The sequence below is a fragment of the Pimephales promelas genome, chromosome 11 (genome assembly GCF_988280905.1).
Source record: "Pimephales promelas chromosome 11, fPimPro1.hap1.1, whole genome shotgun sequence".
Lineage (NCBI taxonomy): Eukaryota > Metazoa > Chordata > Actinopteri > Cypriniformes > Leuciscidae > Pimephales > Pimephales promelas.
This window is the reverse complement of record NC_142779.1, coordinates 1,753,005-1,780,958: the sequence shown is the minus strand read 5'-3', so window position 1 is coordinate 1,780,958 and position 27,954 is coordinate 1,753,005. Positions and strand designations below refer to the sequence as shown.

The following is a 27,954-nucleotide window of genomic DNA, read 5'->3' as shown; positions in this document are numbered from 1 at the left end:
AAGAAATTTTAACGCTTTTAGTTTAAATATCTCTTTCGATCGCACAAAGCCTTACGTAAGGGGATCCAGCAAGGCAGTGTTTCCCCCATGAGCTGTTTGATGCCGAGCAGCAAAAAGAAAGTGGTCGAGTCTTTTCGCGAATTCCAACACAACATCTGCTGACGGCGATACAAGTGAAGCCCAAAGTTGCCCAGTCTGCAACATCGACTATTAACAAACTAATAAAGGCGAATGAAAGGTCTCCCGCTGTCTAGATGCACTATTTACGCCGTAAACCTTTCAGCCAGCGAGAAAACAAGGTTAACAAAACCTCTGATCGACAGCGCTTCGCGTCTCGCTCGCTGTCAAATTAGAAGTAAACGATTCAAATGCCGTCGCGTGAATAATCTTAACAAGTGATCGTTTAGTTAAACAGTGAAGCTCGACGCAGCGTAGTTTTCTTTCGATCTCCGTCTCCATTAAGACTTTATCTGGTCAACATGATGTCCTTACCTGATGTATCCGACGGATCGCGATGTCGCTCCGTTAAATTAGTAATCCATTGGACAATCGAGGAAAATCATCGACGATCAACGCTTGAAACGTCGTCCGAAAATGTAGGGGAAGGTGTCGGGATGCGAATCCGACGAAATAGCTCCGCAATCGCACTCGTTTTCTCTGTGTTTAATCCTCCTCCTCCTCCTCGCGTCTGAAACGGACTGAAGGATACACACAAACCGCCCACTGTGGACACCGCGCGCGCTCATTGGCTGCTGCGCGCGCACCAACCGCCCCGCTCGTTTCCTATTGGATGGTGAAATCGGGGGAAACCGTATCGGCGATAATTTAATCGCAAAGATACTCGGGACTTGTATGTTTTGAACATGACACCCGCGTTATGTCGTCGCTGCGACGTTAGAACACACAATGATGACGTAAACTACATTTCCCAGAGTTCAACAGCCAGTGGGGAAATATCTCCAGGCTCCGCCCACCTCTTCGCGCATGCTCTTTGAACACAGTTAAATCTGAGGAAAAGTCTAAACGCTTTTGTACATTTTGTGTTTGCATGTTGAAACATTTTTTTTAAAGTTGTTCTCAATCAGTTTGTTTTTTGTTCAGATTTCTGTTCTTTTTCAGCTGTATCTCCCAGCTTTCAACTGTGCTTTTATTTGTTTTGTTTTTATCCTATGACAAATCTTATCATAAGGAAATGTTTTAAATGATAGTATTCATAAAGGTAAATATAGAAAAATACGCCTTTGTTTTTATTTAAACATTTTAATTTCAACACTACATAAATATATAATATAACATTGTTTAAAAGCTTTAAAATATGTTTCCTTTTGTAAACATTCTCATGTTTTTTATTTAGCTTTTAAGTTTGTCACTGTTTTTTATGTATTTTTCTTATTTTTGTTTATTCAATGTACTGAAGTAGTAATTATTTAAAACCAATAAAAATGCACTCAAAAAATGGTTTTGTGGCACTGTTCTTTTTACCCAAATATTTTTTGTTAAAGTAACACATATTCCTCCAAAACACTATTGTATTGCGTTTAATTAACTTAACCTTTATAATTTTCGACTATACTTATCAATCGTTAAACTAATGTAAAGGGTTTACTTTCACGATCCAAAAAAACAACAACATTGTATTGGATGAAGATGATGTGCGAAGAAAGTAGAAAGTTGTGTGGTGTCAGAGCTAGAAGTCAGACAGGTATAAGAAAATATAAAGTTAATCTAAAGGCAAAGTCTTTAATTTCTGTTATAGTATTTCATAAAGTCTGTTCTGGTATGCTTTTATATTGCACAGAAAAAGAAAAAAAAATGTTGGCTGCTTGTTTAAATTTCTTAATTCAAATGAGCTTAAGCAACACAATTGCTATACATTTGGACCAAACTTAATTTGATTGTGTTCAATCTGGTTAAATATTATGTACAATTTAAATTTACTTAATCCATTTGTGTTGGATTAGATGAATGATTTGTGTTGTGACTGAAACTGGGTGGTGCTTGTTAGTTCCCTTTGCATGCTTTGCATATAGCTGAATTAAGAGAGTATACATTTTGAAATTAAGTGTTATTTTGTGTTTTTGAGAAAACGAGAAAAGAGGAAGACTTTATAGTGTGTGATTGTGTTTAATGTTCAATTACATTGGAATAATTAGAACCATTTAAATTACAGTGGGTTACCATTGTGGAGAAGAGTGGAGCATTTGGTTAAGCAGTGGACTGATCTTCAAATAAATATAGCTGAAGGAGCATAAAGATTGTAGTATTTAATATGTTATTAATTGTTATACTAGATAATAGCTCTTCGATATAAAATAATTTACTTGTGTGGAACCACTGTACTTTTTAAATTTACTCAATTAAATTGAGTAACTTTTAAGAGTAATTTTTTAGTGTGTCTAAATGCTTATTTAAATAAAATAACCAACTTTTCAAGTTTCAACATTATTGTAATAATTGTATAGAAATTTCAAAGCTATTGGGGCTTGCGAAAATGTAAAATTAACGACAACAGCATTCAGTGTCATACACAAACTTACACTACATATGCACAAAGTATACTGAGAGTGATAAAGACAACGTCTGAAAATATCAAATTCTCTTCTACAGGTATTTATGTTTTTCTGGGATTCTGCTTTTTCTGTCATCAGTTATTTAATTATTCAACTAAGTGATCAAAATTTCATTTTAAATAGAATAGTTGATTCAGTATTTTACATTTATGACTTACTTTTATTAATATTAATAAAAATTATATCAAAGGTATAATTTATACAACCTGTAAAAGGGGTAAGACATACTCTTTTTTTTCTATTTTTCCATTTATTTCCTATAATAACACATTGGCTGATGCATCATCATCTGCACATGCTAAACTTATATCTAAATATGTTACAGATTAAAAAGTAAACGCACATTATTCTTAAGGGTGGCATTTACCCTATAACTACATCTACCATAGTTCAATGCGGCGTCAGGGGGGAAAGGCCCCACCCACTTTATGCGCATGCTCTCGGCGGACGCCATAGCGTATTTAAGCGCGAGCAGCGGGGATGACTGAGCTTCCTGTCAAATTCAGACATGACAGATCAACTGAAGGGACTCTGGGATGACTTAAATATCTATTCTTTTTACATATAGCGGGATAATAGTGTATTAAAGATGATTAGGTGCCGTTTTGATCGCGTTCTAAATGGGCTGTGAATCGAAGTGGAGTTAAATTACCGTCTTCGGCTAACTGGCTAATGCTAGCGGGCTGGCTGTGAGTGAAAAAAAATTGAAAGCGGAAGAGTGACGTGCTGGATTACGAAGGCGGAAGTGCTAGGATCTAGATTTTTCGATCGAAAAGGTGGGTGGGGCATTGATCTGATTTTACATTAATACATTACGTTAATTTTTAGTACATTAACAACAACAAAAATAATAATAACAATAAAATTTTATTGTAAATTATTGTTATTCATGCAAATTAAATAGTAAGGAATACATGTTATTTCATTTATTATATTTTTATTAGTATTATTACACAATAATAATATCACAATAGCAAGCATGATTATGAATTGTATCCCTTTATTGTGCTATACTGTTTATTTTGCACATAATACTTGTTACACCATAACATTGTGTAGTGATCACATCATCACACTGCAAGGCTTTGAGTTAAACCCACATTGTGTTGTCAGTGAAAGCTGTCAGGCTCTAGTACTGGAGTGAGAATGACGAGCCATTGTTGGATCATGCTTGATACAATCGGTCTCAACTGCCTATTTATGTTGTTGTCACCAGTAGGATGAAAATCCCCTCTGAACACTGACAATTCTGATCTTGAGAAAGCAGCATTATTGCAGGTTTAAAACAGCGTTGAGGAATGACTTCTGCTGATCTAGACCTTGATCTGTCTAAACTTTCAGAGAAGAGGTCCATTCATGTCTCTTTCCAGCAGTCACGTTCAGGGAGTCATGGAAACATTTATTTTCTCTGTATAAAACATCTAGATATTTAACTTAGTTATGCATTATTATACGGTTATTTACATTTCATTATATAATGCATTTCATTATATAATGCATTTAGCATTATATCTTCCTTGCTGTCAGTGACCCTTTAGAACTAGGGATGCTCTGATAATTCTTTATATTTGAAAGCTGATAACCGATACATTGTAGCCTGACGTCATCATACTCAGACTCTAGTCAGCATGCGAGTCTGATCTGCTCCATTGGGCTGATTATGGGGTGTTTCAACCCAACCAGGACAGAAAATGCCTCTGCACTCGATTGTATCGACCGAATCCCGTAGGAAGGACGGCAGAAACATCTTTCCGATCGTCAAATGCCTTGATCACGGTTCTCTGTTCCTCTTTTAAATGAATGCACTGTCGACATCTTCTATAACAGACGCGATGATGAATCTAAAAGCAAAAGGCTAACCAGTAAAAGCCATGTTTCAAACACACAATTATAATATTCTGATAGTTGCACTTTCTTTTTTGAAGTGATTCCACCAATCATATTTCAAGCAGTTCAAACCCATCATGTTGAACAGTGCGCATCTGAAGTGTCTCAGCTGGAGGAAATAATCCAATATTCATCAGCTTTAATATATCGGCCAAACTTTCTTATCGGGCCGATGATGATAACATTAAAAATGAATAGGGGTGTAACAATATATCGTGCCACAATATATTGCAATACAAAAATGCAACGATATGTATCGTGGATAGTTCCCCCAATATAAAAGTTACTGTATGTGAAAAAATTCTCACAAAGGTTTTAGTGTCAGTACTACATTAAACTACTATATATAATGTATAATAATGCAATGGGGGAATATTTGTGGGTCCTGATAATGCCAAATGACTTATTTAACTTGACCAGTTACATATTTCTAGTCAGAAAGTGTGCAATAATATTAGTCTAAAATTATTTTCAGCTTCAGAATCATGAATATTGTTATTCTGGTGTCACCATTGTCCCTGGGTTACAAGCACCAAGTCCAAACCTATTCATCTAAACCCACAGTGTAATATCAAAGTTAGCATTTTTAATCAACAATACATTTTTTGTTCACTTTTTACCATATGTCTTGGAGTATCGCAATAATATTGTATCGTGATATCCATCGAATCGTGACATGAGGGTATCGTTACACCCCTAAAAATGAACATACTGTATATCGTCCGATGCCGATTTGCTGGCTGATATATCATGCAAAATAAAAATTTCTTTATGAGAAAAAAAAATTGAAGTTTAAAATTTACTTTTAGTGTCAGAACTACATTAAACTGTTATAATAATGCAATGGGGGAATATTTGTGTCCTGATAATGTCAATGTCTGATGTTACCAGTACAAAGTGTCATACATTATTTTAAATATATCTAGTCAGTGAAAGAGTGCAAGCATATTCATCTAAAATAATTCAGTATTTTCAGCTTCAGAATCATGAATATTGTTATTCTGGTGTCTCTATTGTCCTGTGGGTTTCCAGAAACCCAAGCCTATTCATTTACACACACAAATGTAAATCCAATTTTAGCATTTCAATCAACAGTACTTTTTTTTGGTAACCTTTTATCATATCTCAATAATATGGTTCAGTATCATGGTGATATGCATGAATCGTGATAGGTATTGTTACACCCCTAGTGAAGAGATGTGTGTGTGAGTGATGGGCTGTGACGGCTGAAGTTTGTCTCTGTCGTGTCATGAGATTGTTTGCGAGTCAGTTCTGCACTTCCATGACCGTGATATGTGTTATAATAAATCGTTCCTGTTGATGCTTGAGCTCTCATCTACTGTTGTCACTCCAGTTGCTGAGATGTAGCTGATCGAATTAAGCGTTTTTCTCTAAATGACCTATGAGAATTAGGTCTAAATTTCTCTAAATGACCTTGATTTGTTCTGAAGAATCGCAATACTAGATCCAATTATCAGTGAGTTTGAGTTCTTAGATATCGATCAGAATGATTTATAGATCATCCAACTAATGCACCTGATGTTTTTGACTTTTTTGGTCATGCAATGATTTAATATGCATGATGATTTAAAACCTGATGTTAGAAATGGCAATATTTTATCTGGTCATCATGTAGGGTTTTTCATTTAAAAACGGAGTAATTAATAAAGCAGTATGCCAATTATTTTGTTGTGTTAAGGTAATTTTAACCATGGTTTAGGAGTATTTTTTAGTGCTGTATCTTTGTAAAATCACTTGAGTGCATTATTGCTTTCATACAATAAGCAGAACAAACATTTAAGAATAACGCTTTAGGTCAAAATGTTGAACCCTGTTTCATATGCGTGTATCATGTGCACTATTATTCAAAAGTTTGGGGTCTGTAAGAATAAGAAATACAAATAAATTAATGCTTATCTTCAGCAAGAATGCATAAAATTGTTAAAAGTTGTTACAAATAAATGCAACTTTAAATTCAAAGAATCTTGAAAAATAAAATCACGTTTTCCATAAAAATATGAAGCAGCACGGCTGTTTTCAGCATTGGTAATAATCATAAATGTTTCTTAAGCTGCAAATCATCCTATTAGAGTGATTTCACAAGATTACTGTTTTTATCACTGATCCCAAACTTTTGTACAGTACTGCAGTTAATACACCTTTATTATACTTCAATGAAACATTATACATTGCTTTCAAAGGTAAATTAGATTGAGTTGTATTAAAGTAGTATTGCACATGTTCTTCAGGAGCAAATCATGCCCTGCTTACTGTGGGAAATCCCCAAAGTGTCCCGACACTGCATAATGCCAGGAGTTAAGAAGTAAAGCCAATTGAATTAATAACAACTCGGCCAAGAATAATTGGCTGTGCGTATGGCATTTAGATTTTATTGTGGACTGTTTCACACACACACACTTACACACACACACACACACACACACACACACACACACACACTCTAACTCTCTCTCTCTCTGCAGGTTTGTTTGTTGAAACGAAGGAATGGATGAAGAAAAAAGAGCAACTTCTGAAAGGATTCTTCTGGAGCCGTACAAGTACTTGTTACAGCTGCCAGGTAAGGCATTACATGTGTAGTTTATTTTTGTCTGCATGTTCAACGGCACTGAAGAAATAGATCACAGAAAAAAAAAAAAAAAACCTCGTCACCATCATGTCATTCAAAAACTGAGGCTTTCTACTGTGAAAAACCTCTCTTATCCTTTTCCCATCAACAACACTGTGTGATCATGGCAGTCAAGCAGTTCATGAGTGTGACTGAATTGTTATTTAATAGTTAACCTTAAGAGTTGTGATTAAAAAAAGGATTTAACCACAGTCTTGAAAAGAATACAGGTTCCAGACTTACACAAGAATAAATATAAATCCAATGGACCCTCCTGTGATCAATAAACATAAAATAGACACCACATCCTCATTTGTAGCGCATTTGGTTCAAAATTTGAACCTTTTTCGGACAGCGGCCATATTGGATTTAGGGAATTTGGGGGGTCCTGATATACCCAATCATAAATGTAAGTATTCATATGGATTTCCCATAGCCAGAAAAGGTAAAATAGACATCAAGTTTGTATTTGTATCTCATCTGGCTCAAAAGCTATAGTCGAATTCCTTTTAGGCGGCGGCCATATTGGATTTGGCCGCCATCTTGGTCTCAGGGACCATTGGCTTGGGCGCCCTGGCTAAATCATTTCAGTATCCCCTCAGCTACATCTGTGCCAAATTTGGTGCTTATATATGAATTTGCGCGAACAATGGGATGTAAAGGCCCCATTCTACAGCCCAAACTGCTTTTTTGGACAGCGGCCATATTGGAATTGGAGGATCAAGGGGTCCAGATATACTGGGTCATAAATATAAATATTTCTATGTGTTTCCCATGATCAGTTAAGCTGAAAAAAATTTCAAGTTTGTATTTGTAACCCATGTGGTTCAAAAGTTATAGCCGGAACCTTTTTCGGGCAGCGGCCATATTGGATTTGGCCGCCATCTTGGCCCCGAGGGTCGCTGGCTCCGGCGCCCTAGCTAAATCATTTCAGTTTGACCTGAGCTACATCTGTGCCAAATTTGGTGCTTTTAGATGAATTTGCGTGAAATTATCTATTAATGTGCTTAAAACCCCCAACTAAAAATTTAAAGGGATTGAACAGTTTCTTTAATCTATCTGAACACAAGAAGATATTTTAAAGATTATTGGTAACCAAACAGTTCATGGAGCCCATTGACTTTCATAGTATGGAAAAAAAATAAAACAAATTTATATATATATATATATATATATATATATATAACAAGGAGTACGAATGACTGTTATGGTTTATTAAAGCCGTGTTTTTTATGAAATGTTGTTGTATGGAAAAGATCTATGTGGATGTTTCAGTTTCAAAGAAAGTCATACGGGTTTAGAACAACATGAGAAACGGTTTTAATTTGAGAGAATTATTGCTTTAATGTGGATGAATTAATAGTTTGATATCATGAACTTGGTCTAAAATCTAGTTTAAAGGGTGTTATAAGAATGGCATGGCTGTAGGAAAAGTGCTTTATTGAGATGAAGGGAATTTCAGCGGGACGCTTGGATGGATCTCTAGTACACTAATTTATTACAGAATTATGCAGCAGTCCTAAATGAAACGAATGACATTTGCTGAAATATTTCCACATTTATAATATGCGCACATTTTGCATGACTTTATTTTGACCTGGAATAATTTAAGGAATATTGATTACTTTTTAAATTGAACAGAACTCTTTGTGCAAAGCGTTTCTGTCAACAAATTTGGCAAATGCACTTCCTGTGCAATCACAAACAGCAGGAAAGAGCTGCTTTAATATAAGGCAGGAAAGTGAAAATTTAGCTCTAAACACCACACAGATATTTTATAAATCATGTTAAAATTGTCACTTTTTTTAGGGATGGCAAAAACGCACCGTTTTTGTGTCTGTTCCTTTAAATGCAAATGAGCTGCTGCTCAGGGGGCGGGGCTTTAACAGTTTGTGTCCTGAAAATTTTTAAAAACTTTTAGCCTTTGTTCAAACCCGAGTCAGAGAGACTCAAGAAGAAGAAGTTGATAAATTTACGCATACGTACGTAGCTTATGTGTCATTGATTAGCATATTCTGTCATGATTCATATGGACCGTTCTAACTTTTTAAAATCTCCTTATTACTGTAATGCATAAAAAATATGCCTATTCGTAATATCAGATTCTTTTAACCCTCAATAATCCAAAAAGAAAAGCGTGACATGTTCTTGACGGATTTAAATGCGATTCATCATCTCATCTGACGGTCTTCATTAGTAAAGGGCAAACTGAGTTCTTTCATACAGGGAAAGCGTGGCACATGAAGTGAAGGAGCGAAGTCATTAGATCAGTGCAACCTGCAGTAACTCGCTCCGCAAAACGCTCGAGTTACAGGAAGGAAGCCAGAGGGGAAAGGCTCATGAATGGAGATGAATGATATTCATTCTGAGCCTTTGGGTGCTGAATAATCTGAGCTCGTCAGTCCTCGGCCTTCAAGTTTGTGTTTTAAAAGGCAAAAATGGTTCTATTGATTTATAACGGTATAAAGAGTTGCTGCTTGTTTCGTGCGTCGTGATTAGGGTTGCAAAATTCCAGGGATTGGAAACTTTGCATGCACTCTAAAAAATGATGTGTTGAATTTACTTAAAATATATATGCACCATTTTTGCATCATACTTTTTAAGTAATCCCAACTTGGAATAATTTTACTTAAAATTAACAAAAAAATCTTTGTTATATTGACTTAATTATTTGAGTTCACGCAACATTCTTTACTTAAAAATGTATGCATCATGTTACATATATTTTTAAGTAAAGAATGTCACGTGAACTAAAATATTTAAGTTTATTTTATGTAAAATTATTCCAAGTTAAAAATTTACTTAATTAAATGATTACGGATTACTTAAAAAGTATGACGCAAAAATGGTGCATATATCTTTTACGTAAGTAAATCCAACACAGTGCAGGCCATGTGAGATCAAAACAAATCTTAGTTCTGTTAACTTAACATTTAAGCTCATTTATATATAAAAATAAGACAATTAAATCAGTTGAACCAACCATTTTAACTTATTTTAGATCTTCAGCTTACAGGTCTTAAAATAAATGAAACATGCAAATCACACACAATAAAGCATTTCACTTTATTATTTATTTTTTACCCAAAACTTTTAAATTGCATCTTAAAATATATTAAAATAGAAAATAGTTGTTAAAAAAATAATAATAATATGGTCACAATATTACAGTTTTTTCTTGGATCAAAGAAATGAAGGCTTGGTGGGCAGAAGATATATAGAATGAATGGGAATTAACTGGAAATGTGCTAAATTGCAGGTTAGCCTTTAACTGGAACTTGGAAAAATACATCTTGCAGCAAAAGTCATTGGGAAACATTCAATCTCTTTAGTTGTTCAATGAAATAATTGATTGAAGGTCCACTCACAAATAAATGTGATTTTTAAAATTTGTATTAGTTTGCATGCATTGTCTTGTTTTGTATGCGTATTATACAGTTTGTATAAATTATTCAATTTCCATAAATTCATGTTAAGTTTCCAACAATAAAACAAACCTCAGCCCTTATTTGACATGTTTGCATTGCAGCTGATCTTGATTTCTTGTAATCTCTCCCCCTTTTCTCTGTTTTGATAGGAAAACAAGTCCGAACAAAACTCTCTCAAGCGTTTAATCACTGGCTCAATGTCCCGGAGGATAAACTTCAGGTAAGGGTTTATCTGTGTTTTTAGTGTTGCTGGATTGACAATATTGTTTAAATGGATCGTGGAAGGTGGGAAACATTAAGTCCTTTTAATTGACTTGACTCTGATCATTTAGCCGCGCCAAACCATGCTTTTGAGGCAATTCTCAAAATAAATAAAACTACATTTGACCCCAAAAACAAGAAATTAAAGGCACAATGAGATTTGCCACAAGAGGGCGCAGTTTCCAACAATAGCACAGGCGTAGGTTGATGACGCAGTGATGAGCTGAATGATGGGACTTGCTGTCAAGCTGAAACATTATTATGTATGAGTGCAAACATTCATGTTTTTTGAAGTTACAGTGGTATGAAGCAGGTCGCGATTGCTAAAGAGACCGATATCACATGCGAGTCTCGCGGATATAAAGGAATAAGGACATTTAATTCTTCTGAACTAACCGCAAGTGCTGGATTACTCACACAGGTTGTTTATTAGACGAATTAAACTTGTGAGGTAGCGCAACGCTGCTTCTCTTGGTCTAACGTTACACTATCACACTAGATGGCAGTGCTATAATGTTATACTACGTGTTAGTTCGTTTGCTATACGAAAATAGCAGTTCGCTAGATCAACATTAGAATAACATACTGACCATATTCTAACATTTCATCATGTTGAGCTAACGTTATAACATTGATTTGTTTTATGTGCTTTTGTTCGCCTGTGTAATAAAGCCGTCAAGTCGTGACTCGTGAAGCTAGTCGCGGACGCTAGCTCTCGGGATCTCAAAAACGGCACGCTGATGTTGATCCTCATTTGTCCTAAAGTCTGCTTGCCACGGTCTATGTTTGAGAGAAACGAGAACTGCGTGCCGCTAAACACTACGCAGTTGTCCACGTCTGTCGCCATGGTTACGTCACGGCTACGGCAGTATGAGCGGAAACCGAGGATAGCGTGGATATTGTGACATTTATTTCAGGGACTGCCACGTATTTAAAATTATATCACACTGTGCAAGTGATTTTTGGATATTTTATTACAAAATTCTTACATATTGTACCTTTAACACTTTATTTATTTTTTTTAATTCATCATTCCCATTGATTCCCATTAGATTCAAAGCCCCGCATTGGCTCCTTTTTTGCCAGTGGTTCTCATTTAGATGTTCATTAATGTGAATTTCATTGTACTACAGTTTAAAATATTAATATTGTAATATGATTGTGTATTTTAATATGCATAAGCTGTTTATTTTTTTGGAGGGCTGACGTAATCTGTGCATATTGACATACTTTGTTTAGATTGTATCTCCCTGAATTTTTTTTTAATCTTTGTGCATGTAATATAATCTTTGTATATTTATCCGTTTATGTATGTTGCATGTTATGTCTGTGCCTTTGGAAATAAAAGATGATTTTTCAGTCAACTTGTGTTTAGTTTAGAGTTTGAACAGACATGAAGCAGTAGATGCGTTTCACTTCTGTTGTGCTCAAGAACTTGGCCGAAAAACTGCTATTGGATGCTCTGCGCTGCTTTCTGAAAGACCTTTTAACAACCTGCCGTCTGTGTTAGATCATCAAGAGAACATTGTTATCGCAGTACACTGGCTTTCGTCTTGAATCACCAACTAGTCTAAAAATGTGACTGTTATGTTAATTAAGTGTTCTTGTAGCAGTAATGAAGCTTTACATGATCCTTCTCCACGCGCTCTCTGACCTTTGCCTGTTTCTGTACTGCTGCTGCACCTTTAATACATTTATATGTAAATGGACTTGGTTATGATATTTATATGTGAGCCGGTGATTGTCTGTTTTCTTCTGCACTGGCATGGCAGAGACTGAAATGATCAATGCATATAGATTTGAGCTCTTAACATCACATCATGGGCCATTCTCCACATTCTGCCCTTCAAATTGAGTTTGTGCTTTCATGACGGATGATAGTGTTACAGCAGATTACAGAAGATTTTTTTTTGTGATCAGTGATTGATTTTGTCATTTACTCACAATCATGACACTCAGACCTCATTTAGTATTTTCCACAATAAAGAAAATTAGGCAAAAATAACCTAAATAATGTTTTCCATATAACAAAAGGTAATCTTTTGTCTATTTCATGAGCTAATAAGTACATTTTAAGTGTTAATATGTACATTTCAGGAGCTGATATGTACATTTTAGGTGCTAATATGTCAATTTCATGAGCTAATATGTCCTTTTTAGGTGGTAGTATGTCCATTTTAGGTGCTAAGTACATTTTAGGTGGTAATATGTCTATTTTAGGTGTTAATATGTACATTTTAGGTGCTAATATGTACCACTAAGGTACCAATATGCAGCCTTTGGGTACAAAAGTGTACCTTTTGAAAAGGTACAGCCCCAGTGACAGCTTTTGTACCTTTTTTTCTGAGAGTGTGTGTATATACAATATATATATATATATATATACAATATATATATATATATATATATATATATATATATATATATATATATATATATCTTCGGTCTGGCTCTACTTGTTTTTAATGCGAGACACCTTTTTAAAAAAAATAAAAATCTTGGCCGATACCGATAACCAATAATTCTTTACATTTAAAAGCCGATAACCGATATATTGCCCGATAAATCTAAATCCGAATTTTTATATAATTTGAGAACCTGATTACAAAAACAAAAGTCTCACCATTTAAATCCATGTCCAAAACACACAATTATAATGTTCTCCTTATAATTTTATCTAGCTGATGTAACGTATTTTCCTTTTTTAATCTCATTTCAAGCAGTTCAAACCCATCATGTTGAACAGTGCGCATCTGAAGTGTCTCAGCTGGAGGAAATAATCCAATATTAATCAGCTTTAATATATCGGCCAAATTTTCGTATCAGGCCGATGACAATAAGAAATATAACCGATATATATCGTTCATCCCTACTCGTAATCTGTAATTAGAATAACTTGCTCTTGCAGAATCTCTTCTCTGATGATGAAGGCGGGGCCACCTGTCAATCACATGCGATCCACCAATAGCAAACCACAACCATCCAAGCCCCGCCCCCAAATTTGTTCTCGTTCCAACAACCATTCCACTCAGATTTACGTCACAAAAGACTTCGGTTTCATGCTGACTTTAAGTTGTATGTGACACGACGGATATATTATAGTGAGCGCTGTTAGTTAGCATTAAACTAGCAAACGTACTGAAGGCTTTAGTCTGCGAGCGATCAGACTGAACTTGTAACTCATCCGGTGACTAAGCTATGCTAATCTTGTCATTGTGAATCAGCTGATCTCCCTCAATGCGTTATGTTATCTGCTAAGTCCGTCAGATCACATTCAACAGCTCTCCTTTTATCCTGAATATTTCATTAAAGCTCTGCTGGCAGGGGAAAGTCAGACGTTCGTGTCAGTAACGCTGTTTTACGGAGCCTGTCGTCTCCGCTTCCATGTTTATTTGATCTTGTGAATGGAAAACAACTTCTCTTTGGATGTGTGTTATGTAGCGGCTCTAGTTGAATCATTATAAGGGTTGTTTGTTTATATCAGGTAAGGTTTTTTCTCCTGCCGTACAGGGTGTGAATTTTGTTCGAGCGGATGATGGTGGAAATGGTAACCTAGCAACCAACCAACAGAAATAAAACCCGCCAGCGTGAAACAGACGATTTGTCGCGTGGGTTTAATGAATCCCGCGGGGTCTTAAAAAGCCTTATTAATTTGGAAATAATACTTAAACTTGAATTTTTTTATGTCTGGGTCTTAAAAAGTGTGCTGTATGTCGGTGTTAATTTCGTTGACGAAAGTTTTTCTTCAACAATATTTTTTCACAGACGAAAACTAAATAAAACCTAGTTTTGAATGATCCCAGCATGGAATAAGTAGCTAACTAATGTTAAAAAAAAAAAACTTTCTTGAAATGTTTTTATTGTTCACACCTGCTTGTTTTATCATCTTTTACCAATTCCACATTTGAAAAATAAATGAACACAAGTTCAAGGATTTGGTTTTCTTTGCTGGTAGAGATGTGAAATGGGTATTAATTTTTTTCAGACTGATCTCATGAAGTAGCGCGTGTATGACGCGCCAATTCGTATTTCCATTTTTGGCGTGCTATCAAGACGCATAATCGCCTTTCAGCGTGTTTATGAATGCCGTTGACTTAACGTTATATAAATATATGACTTACCTCAACTCCGTCCCTAAACCTAACGGTCACTGGGGTTAATGGCATTTATGACTGGAGATTTGACTGCGTGTTCAGACACGCGGAATGACGCGGACGTTAATGGCGTAGACATATACGCATACGCGGATAGCACAAAATGCGTGGAGATAACACGCCACCTGACTCTAAAGTGGCGTATATGTTTACGCAAAAGTCATGATGTCATGTTGATTTTTTTATATAAATGGTCTTAAAAAGGTCTTAAAGACTTCCATCTCCTATTATTTGCATTAACTCTTTGGCACAAATCAAAAAACACCTCAAGCGAACATGTTTTGTTCTTTTTATTTGGTGATGGAAAAATGGGTAATGTAAAATTTAGTTTCAAAATGAAGAAATTAAGACATAAATACTGTATTTTACCGTTGAACTGGAAAAAGTTACAAATTAACAATACATATTTTACAGTGCAGGAATATTACAAAATTATTATTATATTTCAGTAATTTAATTTTATATAATAAATCATTAAGAATAAAAATAAGTTATTTAGAACTCTTTTTTTTTATTGAAAGTGAATTTGTACAACCTAAAAACAAGCACAGGCTAACCATTTCTTTATAAAATGTAAAAAATAATATATATACACTTTTTTCCTCAAATCATTGTCAGGAAGAAAATATGCATTTGGAATGATGACCTTTTTGCTGCGTTCACACCGAGCATGTTTAAATCACTGTTGTCCGATTAACTAGAAAACTACCAGAGGCTGAATTAAGATTTTTATTTATATTTTTGCAGGCATTTGCAAGCAAGTAACATGGATGATGTCATCGAAGGATGATGTAATGCTTCTTGTATGCAGAAAAATTCAGTAGTAATCCTAATCTTGGAAGGAATTCAGACAGTAAGATAGTTTAGCAGATCAGAATATGCTTGTTTTTACAGATGTCACACTGATATGCAGTGAATTCGAGGTGTGTGTGTGTCTGTGTGTGTGTAGGCTCTGCAGAAGTATCTCACTATAAGAAGCATCTTTTTAGGATAAATGTCTGACTCTTCCCAGCATGCTCTCGTTCAGACGCTGTCATTACTGACGGTTATAGTTTACTGTAAGCGCGCGCTCAACTTCCGTGCGAGAGCTTACACACACACACACACACACACACACACACACACACACACACACACACACACACACACGATAAGGTCAACTCTCCGTCTCGGAAATCTTTCTACTGTTGATTTTCATTTCCCTGCGTTTAGCGTGTGTGACGCCCCCTGGTGGAGGCTCCGGCGCACCAGCTTCTGTTGTGTTTCCATGTTCCGTTTTTGTAGTTTTCTAGTTCTTAAAGAAAAGTTCAAGTCCGTGTTAAAAGAAGGTTTCTACAGTGGACTGGTGGACTTTTCTGATGCAGACTTTTAGAAAATCAAAGGCCTGTTTCACAGCATGTACCGGACATTTAAAAGAAAAGGTTGAACGTTTAGGATTCATGTATTTGGATTGTATATAATTTCCATCCATTTGGATTACACACACACACACACACACACACACACGTGTATGTGAGATATCTGCATATATAAATTTTCCATCCATTTGGATTACATACACGTGTGTGTGTGTTTCTCTGATGCATATTTATCGGTCATAAATAAATTAAACGGGTATGATTTCTGCACTCAAAATAGTTTATCTATTTGAGTTTATTCGAATAATCATTTTCAAAATGAATTTATTTCTTAGAATCTGTTCAACAATTGCGTATGAAAATGGTTAATAAATGGCTAGCTGTGAATCAAGCACTAATCAATTAATGTATTGAAACAAATCTGACAAATATATAAACCTGGTTATTGTGTTTTTAAAATACATTCAAGTACTGTTGCAGAAATCTGTATGACTGGCCTATGTAATTATTAGTTAGATTAATCTGTAATTGAAATGAATGGTAATTTTATATCAAATTCAAATACATAAATCTTAAATGTAGGCTTAAATGTTGTGAGTATCCGCACACTCTTAGAAGAAAAGGTTTTATATAGAACCTTAAAAGGTTCTCAGCGCTACGTATTTGGAACCCCTAAAAGGTTCTATACACTCTTAAAAAAAGGGTTCCTCTGGGTTCTATATAGAACCCTGGGGTTCCGTACTTGGCCAATAGAACCTTTTACCCCAAAAAAAAGGTTCTATATAGAACCATTTTGGAGTTCCATATGAAGCGGGGGATGGAACTATTTCTGGTTCTAAATAGAACCATTACTTCTAAGAGTGTAGGCCGCATGGTGGATTTGTTTTGGCTCACGCAGCTGTGATTTACTGTGTGTGTGTGTGTGTGTGTGGTTAGTCAGTAAAAGCGTGTTTGTTGTCCTGTCTGAGTAACAGGTCATCTGAGGTCGTGTTCAGAGCGCTGACGCAGCACGCACACACACACACACACACACAGACACACTGCTCGACCCGCCTCGAGCTCCGGTGTCATCGATGATCACTTTAACAAGTGAATCCGTTACCCAGACTCCCCTCTGCTCACCATATGTTCCCTTTCAGTGCTTGTGTGTGTGTGTGTGTGTGTGTGTGTGTTTCAGTGCTGAACACAGATTCACTCGTCAAGCTCTTCACCTGTTCTTTCTGGATTAATGGTATTCGATTATAAGTGTCTATCATTTATAGAATTTATATAATTAAGTGAGATATTATATATTCTCTCTTGTACTATATTGTACAAAAATATTAATGTAGATAGAATTTGAGTGAGTGTGTGTTGTGCTGCTGCTTTTTACATAAACAATGTATTTTACATTATATATAAATGAGTTTTTTTAGCAGTAAGCTACCATATTGAGATTTAATTAGTGATGCATTAAAAATGACTATTAAATTGGTCTACACTGAAATGTTTATATATTTATGTATTTATTTTTTACTAGGGATGCACCGATATCAGTATCACTCAATATAATGATTTTAAATTAATTCTCACAAGTGACAATAATAAATTGTAAAAAAAAATGTTATATTATATTTGCAGTAGTCAACATTTGAAGTGGTTCAAAAAAGTTCATCCAAGTTGTCCTATAAGACGAGAACGGACATTGTTCAAAATCCATGTATAACTTTGATGAAAGGTTTTGATCCACTTCAATTGTTGATACTGCTATTTATTTATCTATTATAGTATATATTTATTTATTATTCTATTAAAAATATACTCGCCTGTTATCTTCCCGAAAGGAAAGCTTGGTTTAGATGTAATGCGTGTAAAATACAATATTTCTTTGGAGTGAAGTTATGACTTTTTCATTATATTAATAAAAAGAAAAAGCAGTGGGCGGTCATTAAGATTTAATTAGTTATAATTTCATATTTTAAATTGGCCTGTATTTATCAGTATTTATTAAAGGGTTAGTTCACCCAAAAATGAAAATTCTGTCAGTATTTACTCACCCTCATGTTGTTCCAACCCCGTAAGACCTTCGTTCATCTTCGCAACACAAATTAAGATATTTAAGATATTAAGATCGCTCCTGCATACTAGTCCATAGGCTTCTTGAGGGACTGGCTCTTGCTGTCCTCGAAAAGTCATTAAAGACATCGTTAAAATAGTCCAAGTGACTACATTGGCTCAATCTTAAGTTTATCAAACGACGAGAACACTTTTGTGCGCAAAAAAACAACAAAAATAACGACTTTATTTCAACAATTCGTTTATTTCTCCCTCTGCGCGAGTCAGGTTACTAGTTTAATAGCGTAAGCTTCTGTTATTGTACGTCACACGCATCACACACACATGACCATCGTCGGCCAATAGTGAGCCTACGTGTGACGTAGCTTTACGCAATCACACTACGTTAACTGACTTACAGGTTCATGGAGAAGGACGTGAATAGTTGAAATAAAGTCGTTATTTTTGTTGTTTTTTTGCGCACAACAGTGTTTTCGTCGTTTGATAAACTTAAGATTGAGCCACTGTAGTCACTTGGACTATTTTAACGATGTCTTTAATGACTTTTCGGGGAAAGCAAGAGCCAGTCCCTCAAGAAGCCTATGGACTGTATGCAGGAGCGATCTTAATATCTTAAATATCTTAATTTGTGTTGCGAAGATGAACAAAGGTCTTACGGGGTTGGAACAACATGAGGATGAGTAAATACTGACAGAATTTTCATTTTTGGGTGAACTAACCCTTTAATAACATTTTAATATTTATTTTAAAAAATACTACATTTAAATTTAGATTGCTTTTAATATAATTTTGGATCTCGTTTCCAAGAATTATTTATTTTATAATTATTTTATTTTTATACTCTCAGTTGGCCTATGGGTGTTTGTCTAAAACCACAGAAACTTTGTTGCAGACAAACACCTAAAAAAACTACAATAATCCGGCATTTAATGATCAGCACTGTATTTCTGTTTTGTGAGTGTGTGCATGATGACCTTCACTGAATATACACTGATGTAAAGTCTGCATTTAAGACACACCCTGATTGTAAACACTCCTGTGGAGTGTGTGTGTGTGTGTGTGTGTGTGTGTGTGTGTGTGAGCCGCTGCTGCTCTCTGCAGGCCGTCACCTGCATTACACCTCATGTGGTCAGTACACATCTCTGCTGAACATCTGAGATGGACTGGTGTTTGTGTCGAGTATTAAGTCCTGTGATTGCACACACATCAAACTGACCTGAGACCTGAGCCACAGATGTGTTGATATCAGTCATATCGAAGTATTATATGCAGGCTTGTTTATGTGTGTATATCAGATGTGTTTACTTTAGAAGCAGTTGTTGATTGACAGGTGAGTAGGCCTGTCAATCATTGTTGTCCAAATCAAATTTCTATGTAGTGCTTTTCATAGTACACAATTTCAATGTAGCTTTACAGAAAACCATTATTTATAATAATGTTTTTTAATGTCACATTTAGCAGAGCTGGGTGGCAAGTTCATATTTAGCAATGATGCAATCAATTGAGCAGTTAAAATTGGCCATTTATGCAAGTATACTGTATGTATGATGAGATTTAACTTTATATAAAAAGCTGTGCAATAATAATAATAAAAAAAACTATCAGTTGGGATTGTTAAGTGTAGATTGCTTCAAGTGAGTGTATTGCAAGTAATAGTATGCGGATAGAGTTGAATCTAATATATACTCAACTTTATTTAGTTATGCAATGATAATATAACTTTTATATAACAAGATTGAATGTTTATGTAAAATACAGTTTTCTTTTTCCTTTTTATATAAATAAAAAAAAGATCAGTGAGCTTTCATAGTATGATTACCGTTGCATGTAAAATGGTTTTAAATTTTAAAACAGTCCTATATTTATTAATATTGTGTAGTGATATGCTATTTGATTTGCTATTTGATTAAATTGTTTCTTAAATAAATAAATAAATAAATAAATAAAATCTGGTAGTTGAGATCTGTGATTATATAAAATATAACATACCGGTCAAAAGTTTGGAAACATTATTATAATGTTTTTGAAAGAAGTCTCTTCTGATCGTCAAGGCTGCATTTATTTGATCAAAAATACAGTAATATTGTGAAATATTATAATGTAAATCAGCTGTTTTCTATGTGAATAAATAGTAAAGTGTAATGTATTCCTGTAATCTTCAGCATCATTACTCCAGTCTTCAGTGTCACATGATCCTTCACAAATCACTTTAATATGAGGATCTGATGCTCATGTTTTTTTGTGTGTGATTATTAGTTATTTTCAACAAGAACAGCAAAATGTGAGATTAGTAATTACATTTTTTTTTTAAAGAAGTTAATCATTTCAGCAAGGATGTGTTAAATTGATGAACAGTGACCGTAAATATTTCTATTTTAAATAAATGCGTTTTTTTTTACTTTATACATCAATGAATCCTGAAAAGAGTATAGTTTCCACAAAAATATGAAGCAGCACAAGTGTTTTCAACATGTTTCATCAGATCCTCATATTGTGATTTGTGAAGGATCATGTGACACTGAAGACTGGAGTAATGATGCTGAAAATGATCACAGGAATAAATTACACTTTACTATATATTCACATAGAAAACAGTTATTTTGTATTGTAGTAATAATTCACAATATTACTATTTTTATGTGATTTTTTTTATGTGATTTTTATGTGATTTTTATTTTTATGTGATTTATTTTTATGTTATTTGAGTTTTTTTAAAATCAAATAAATGCAGCCTTGCATTAATGCTTTTCAAAAACATTCAAAATAGTAATATTTTCAAACTTTTGACTGGTTCTGTGTGTACCGTATATATTATCGTCCAGCTCTAATCAGCTAAATGCACGTGTCTGACTCGTTTCCAATATGATTTGAGCTATTTAATTATTTTATACGTGTAAAACACATGTAGACTGAATATTGTTGATCTGTTTTTTTTTGTTTGTTTTTTTTTCATATTGATCTATTTTGGGCTCCCAAATTTTCAGACACACACACACACACACACAGTATCCTCCAGCTGTAATCTGCTAATCAATGTCTCCGAATGACTGAATCTGATTGGTCTGGTGTTCATATGGATCTCCTCTTTGGTCTGCCCAGGTCATTATCGAGGTGACGGAGATGCTGCACAACGCCAGTCTGCTGATCGACGACATCGAGGACAGCTCGAAGCTGCGGCGCGGTTATCCGGTGGCCCACAGCATCTACGGCGTCCCGTCGGTCATCAACTCCGCCAACTACGTCTACTTCCTCGGCCTGGAGAAGGTGCTGATGCTGGAGCACCCCGAGGCGGTGCGCGTCTTCACCCGCCAGCTTCTGGAGCTTCACCGCGGACAGGGCCTGGACATCCACTGGCGGGACACCTACACCTGTCCCAGCGAGAGCGAGTACCGGGCCATGGTGCTCCAGAAGACCGGCGGGCTCTTCGGCCTCGCCGTGGGCCTCATGCAGCTCTTCTCCGACTGGAAACGTGACCTGAAGCCGCTTTTAGACACTTTAGGCCTTTACTTTCAGATACGGGACGACTACGCCAACCTGAATTCGCGAGAGTACACCGCCAACAAGAGCTTCTGTGAAGACCTGACGGAAGGAAAGTTCTCCTTCCCCACCATTCACGCCATCTGGTCCCGTCCCGAGAGCACGCAGGTGCAGAACATCCTGCGGCAGCGCACCGAGAACCTGGACATTAAACGCTACTGCGTCGACTACCTGGAGAAGGTGGGGTCGTTCGCGTACACGCGGCACACGCTGAGGGATCTGGAGGCGGAGGCGTATCGGCTCATCAAGGAGCTCGGAGGGAATCCCGAACTGGAGGCCTTGATGGAGCATCTGAGTCGCATGTATAAAGAGCCTGAGGGCGGGGCTTCTGCTGGCCAATCGGAAGAGCCTGAGGGCGGGGCTTCTGCTGGACAATAGAGCCTGAGGGCGGAGCTTCTGCTGGTCATTTAAGAACATGGGGCGGAGCCTCTACAGGCCAATCAAAATAAAATGGGGGCGGAGCTTCTGCTCACCAATCAATAGAGCCTGGAGGCCGAGCAAAAACGTGATTAGCGTTGACCGACTTATCAAACTTTTTTTTTTCTCCACAGCAAATTGCCTTCAGTCCGAAGTCTCTCGTTCTGTCCCGTTTTTTTTTCCAAGTTGTAACTGGAGTATGAAGTGTAAAAGACCTCGGAGGCTTTACTGGAGGAGATGCTGCTCGTTTCAGTTACAAACGCTTAAACGGTCACTCGTTTCACCTCAAAATAAAAGCCAAGCAAACTAAATTAAGCCAAGTTTATATAGATCTTTACCATTTAATCTGTTTTTTTTTTTTTTGGCAGTGTTAATTATGAAAATATAATTTCAATATTATCTTTTTACTTTATTACTATTAGTATATTTAAATCTCTGTTGTCTGTTTCTAATAGAATTTGTTTGAATCAGTAAATAATATTCAATTGTAATGGAGTAAAAATTTGAGAATGATATATATATATATATATATATATACACACATATTATATATATATATATATATATATATACATATTATATATATATATATATATAGATATAGATACAGATATAGATATACATGTATAGATATATAGAAAGATAGATATATATGTAGATAATATATATAGATAGACATGTATAGATATAGATATATAGATAGATGTATATCATTATCAAATTTTTACTCCATTACAATTGAATATTATTTACTGATTCAAACAAATTCTATTAGAAACAGACAACAGAGATTTAAATATACTAATAGTAATAAAGTAAAAAATAATATTGAAATTATATTTTCATAATTAACATAATTAATTTAGTTTGCTTGGCTTTTATTTTGAGGTGAAACGAGTGACTGTTTAAGTGTTTGTAACGGTTGTCAGTCACACTGAAAAAAATAAATTGTATTATTATTTTTGCTTGTGATTTTGGGGTGAAATGTGACCTGGGCAATTTTTGTGAATTTTATTTACCATTAAAACATTATTAAATAAGAGCCGATTGCCTTTCCCGAGTGAACCGAGTAAGACTTGTTGTTCCCTGTAGTTTTGCTGATGTTGAACCTCGGCCTTGCGTTCAGCTTTAACACTCCTGGAATGAAGTTTGTGTCTTTCTACATTTTAGCAGCTTTTGGTTTTTGACTGATGTTGATGATGGTGCTGAACTGGGATGATCTCTCAGTGTTTGATGTACTGTATGATAGGTCACTGTTTTTTACCTTTAAACAAATGTGCACATTTGATCTTGTATAGCGGAGGTCAATGTTTTCAGGGAACACTTCTGTGAATAAACACTTTCATACACTGACTACAGTCTTCCTCAAGTGTGTATTGAGCTGCTGTTTTTCTCAGAGGAAACGAATGTACATTGCATGCATGAATAGATTTACTACTGTGTGATTTGAAGAATAATTGTTACTAAGTCAGATATTTATTGGGTAAAACGTTGCAGTTCCTGATACGATGCTAATTTTGATAATTTCTTTCCTCTTATGAATGGCAGAACCGATTCTCAACACCTGGTGGCGCAATAGACACAGCTAGAATTACAGTAGAATAGAGCAGGGCAGTGAGTAGTGATTTCATAAAGAAAATAACTTCTATTTATTAACCTCATTATGTTTATTATGCCATTTCTAATTTTGTGCTCCAACTTTGCTGTGCCATTACAGCAGGTTTCATACGTTTGTGTGAAATTACATAAAAACCCGAGAGAAACCGTAATGAAAACTATAACTTCAAATGGGAATGTGCTGAAAAATAATTAATGGTGTATTTAATGTTAGAGGTTTGTTCAAGTGCTGAGCAGAATGAATGTGTGTGTGTGTGTGTGTCATCCTGCAGCATTTGTGCTCCATACTTGGTTTCTTCTTTAAGCCAGAATTGATCATAAAAATGTAAACATCTAAAAGAGTGATTTTATTATTTCCCCATTAAGGTGTGATATTTGCCCCCTAGTATTTACACAATTACAATCTTAAGAGATTAATGTGTAATCTATTACAATTTTGAATATAAAAATGTGTAATGGAAAAAAATGAAACTAAACTCTAGGCGAATATTTCATTAGACAATTCGTTCGAACAAGTGGATTCATTTAATAACAAAACACTGCTGTTTCTCATTGGGGCTTATCAGTTCGTTGAATTGTTTTTTGTTATTTTGTTAAAAATAACAGCAAAACATTTACAAACAACATTTAACGGCAGCATGTGTCCGTTAACCAACTTAAGAGAATCATGGACACACGAATGTGTTTTAAATGAGTAAAACAGTAACCTAATTTAAAATCGCTGAGGGTCTTCAAGTAAATAATTCCAGTGAAATCAGATGAAAAGCCTGGAGAAGTTTGAGAAATCAATAGATGCGTTTCCATTACAGATTTGCGCAAAACTTTTGCGATATTTTCTAAATGTCGATAAAATACTTTTGCGAAATGACGCCGTTTCTATTTCCGAAATATTCCTTTTTCGGATTGCCTGAAAAACCTCCTCATGCAAGCGTAAAAACTTGTTTGCGATAAACGGGAGTTTTTGCAAAATTGACGTGTTTCCATTGAGCGCATTTTCATTTCGCAATTTCAATTTGTGCAGTTTGAGGGTAATGGAAAAACGCCTAGTGACATAGGCTAAACCAGAAGAAATTACATTTAAATATTTGGTGTTTTTGGCATGAAAACAAGGCTGTTCAACGTTGCAGTCGATGATTTAGCTGAACACTCATAAATAAAATAAAAATTGACCAATTTTATAGAATGTACTCCCTCACAGTATTTTTTTTTTTTCATTAAATAGGCTATATCCTATGCCATTTAACTTGATGAGGTCTATTTTGGTGGAGACTGAGCTGCCAAAAGTGCCAATAATTAGAGGGCGGGGCTTTAGATTATACAGAGCATTTGATTGGATCAAATTATATTTGGCCATATTATCATATTGGCGAAAGTGAGACTGCAAGTTTTGAACGCTTATCTTCTTAATGTGAATTTTGTCATTGTTTTGGAGCACATTAACTTAATGATAATAGTAGTAGGACTAGCATATTCATACTTTAAGCCCAAGAAATACAATCTATTGTGATTTCATGGGGACTTTAAACATGGCGGAGAGGAGAACGATTGCTGCTGCTCTGATTAACGTTACTAGTTTTTTTCTACAACAGCTACATCGTCTTCTTGTTAAAGTATTACATATTTATAGTTATCGTGAATAATCATACGAAGCGTGTATGTATGTTTTATACACAGCGAAAATAGCCTATATTAGACCTAAAATCGAGAATCGTTATCAAAATGATAGATCACGTGATGACTGTTTATGATTGTCAGTGAATGGGACGCTAAATATCATTTGGTTAAGCTGTAGATTTTACTAATAAATAAGCGAGAATAAGGTGTCCTCCATAATTCATGTTCTTTCCGATAACAAAGTAGGCCTATTTGAATGAAAGCTCGTACTCGCGACTCCAGAAGTGAGAATTAGGGCATAATTTACTGACTTTGGAAGCGTTGATGATTCGCGTTTAGATAAGAACAATGTTGAAAGTTCAACTTACCTGAAAAACATCCGCATCTTCTGCAAATCTGCACGAGTTCAGCCTCTCCTCGTCTCCAACACGATCGTTATGAATAAAAACGTCACATTAAAGTGAAAAACCAAACATTTCTCATGAAAAGCCCAGTGTTGGACGGGTATGGTTTGGCAGGATCTAGACTCGCTGCAGCTGTTCACCTTGATGAGGTGATGATGATGATGATGATGATGATGATGAGGTAAAAACCGATACATTTAATACAGATCTTATGACCACCACTATATATAAAAAATCATAATGATTGTGTTAATTTTAATGTTAATATCCTTAAAAAAATACAGCAACAACCTAGACACTCTATACTGTCTAACAATCCAGCAAACAAATCGGTTATGAAAACAAAGGTCATGATTTGCAATATTTTTAAAACGTTAAAATGTCCGTTATTTAAGGTTATGTTTTTAGTGCAACTTCTCCTAACCTCGTTTTTATACACATTATAGCATTCTTTAAATATGTAGGCTATTTGTTAAATTCCATCAAAATTATAACAAATAGAGGCTTGAAATATCTCACTTTGCATGACTGCAATAAGTCTATACTCTATATTGTATATTAGTTTCACCTTTTAAGTTGAATTACTGAAATAAATGAACTTTTGCACGATATAATTTTTTTTTTGAGGTTCACCTGTAAAGTGGCAGACGAGCACGCGCTTAGAATAAACAGAATGACAAAGTTATCTTTATAGTTCTTGCTGTGATCTTTGCACACTTGCTGTATACTATACGTCAGAGGTGGAATAAAAGCATTTACACAATTACAACTGTGTGATTTGATAGCTGAGCAGCTTTAGAAACCACATCTGAATTGGCAGAAAACCACGAAAATGCATATTTAATGCTGCGTATTTTAATGCTGTTCTGAAGCAGCAGAAATGCATTTACACAGGACTTAAAATTGTGGGAAACATACCTTTTTAAAATAACTAAACTACAATTTAAAATTAGTTTTAACAAAAACAAATGCTATAAAAATAAAAAATAAAAATATAAACATTATATAACGCATTGCATATTTACACTCAATTTTAAACTGGCACATAGCCGACTAAACTTGGCTGTATGGCTGATCTGTGCCTGCTCAAAAATCAGCGTAAAGATACAAAAAGACCAAATTATGCCTCCTCAAACCCACCCCAGTCCCTATTATCAAATTATACAGTTGAAATAACTGTGTGAATGCATTTATGCCACCTCTGAGCAGCTTTCAAGAGTCTGTGTAAAGATATGTGCCAGCTCAGAAGCGTTTCTGCGCCACATTTGCCGTGTAAATTTGCCACAAGTTAAGGCGGCTCTTTGTGCCTGATCAAAATTCAATGTAGAGATAATGCAGCATAAAATCAGACAACCCATCTCAGACCCTACACTGCAAAGAATGTTTTTATTACTTAGTATTTCTGTTTCCAGTTCAAATATCTAAAAATACTTAAATAAAGATGTCTTTATGGAAGTAGTAAAATAACATTAGATTGTTTTCTGGGAATATAAATTAAAACTAAGAAATTTGTTGCTTTAAAAAAAAGCAAAATTATCTGCCAATGTGGTAAGACAAATAATCTTGTTTCTGTTTCAGATTATTTAGCTTTTTTAAAGCAACAAATCACTTATTTTTGTATCCCAGGAAACAAGTCATATTATATGGCATTTTACTACTTCAATAAGGACATCTTTAAGTAAGAAAAGCATTTTTGCAGTGTAGGATCAAACTTTACAGCTGTAAATGCATTTATACCACTTCTAAGCTGCATCTGTGCCACATTTGCAGTGTAAATTTGTCAAAATATTATAAGAACGTTCATCAGACTTCCTCTTCTAATTCTTCATTTTATATTTAAAATACTTTCGATGCATTTTTACGTGTTCAAATTTTAAAACATGCCAGGATTGGTTTGGATTGAATATGGGATTATATAATTTTGACTCCAGATGGTGGCATTAAACTGAAATGATCAGCTCAGAATAGTTTCTGCACAAGCTCTTCATTCTCATCTCTCGGTTCGTTCACTAAAAGCACTCAGAAG

General features: G+C 35.1%; 2 protein-coding genes across 5 annotated transcripts in view; one reads left to right on the top strand and one right to left on the bottom strand.

Moving 5' to 3' along the window:
* Positions 1-705, bottom strand: part of arid4b (AT-rich interaction domain 4B) — an 87,633-nt gene extending 86,928 nt beyond the window's left edge. For 2 of the 3 annotated variants that reach the window (XM_089116729.1, XM_089116730.1), the window contains exon 1: positions 493-705. The gene's annotated coding sequence lies outside the window, so the exon portion shown is untranslated. The remainder of the gene's footprint in view (positions 1-492) is intronic. The other variant, XM_089116731.1, reaches the window with a different exon arrangement.
* A 2,326-nt stretch (positions 706-3,031) lies between these two features.
* ggps1 (geranylgeranyl diphosphate synthase 1) lies at positions 3,032-22,345 on the top strand. 2 transcript variants are annotated; one of them, XM_089116728.1, is made up of 5 exons: positions 3,032-3,346; positions 6,941-7,035; positions 10,661-10,731; positions 21,439-22,225; positions 22,258-22,345. In XM_089116728.1, the coding sequence occupies exons 2-5, from the start codon at positions 6,963-6,965 to the stop codon at positions 22,323-22,325; spliced, it is 999 nt and encodes a 332-aa protein (XP_088972854.1). In that variant the 5' UTR covers positions 3,032-3,346; positions 6,941-6,962; the 3' UTR covers positions 22,326-22,345. The 2 variants fall into 2 exon arrangements, with proteins under 2 accessions (XP_088972854.1, XP_039505159.1); XM_039649225.2 differs by having other exon boundaries at positions 21,439-22,260.
* The last annotated feature ends 5,609 nt before the right edge of the window (positions 22,346-27,954 follow it).

Coding starts and splice junctions, on each gene's coding strand:
- ggps1 (XM_089116728.1), top strand. CDS start 6,963: ATGGATGAAGAAAAAAGAGCAACTTCTGAAAGGATTCTTCTGGAGCCG. Junction 7,036..10,660: donor GTACTTGTTACAGCTGCCAG/GTAAGGCATTAC, acceptor CTGTTTTGATAG/GAAAACAAGTCCGAACAAAA. Junction 10,732..21,438: donor TCCCGGAGGATAAACTTCAG/GTAAGGGTTTAT, acceptor TGGTCTGCCCAG/GTCATTATCGAGGTGACGGA.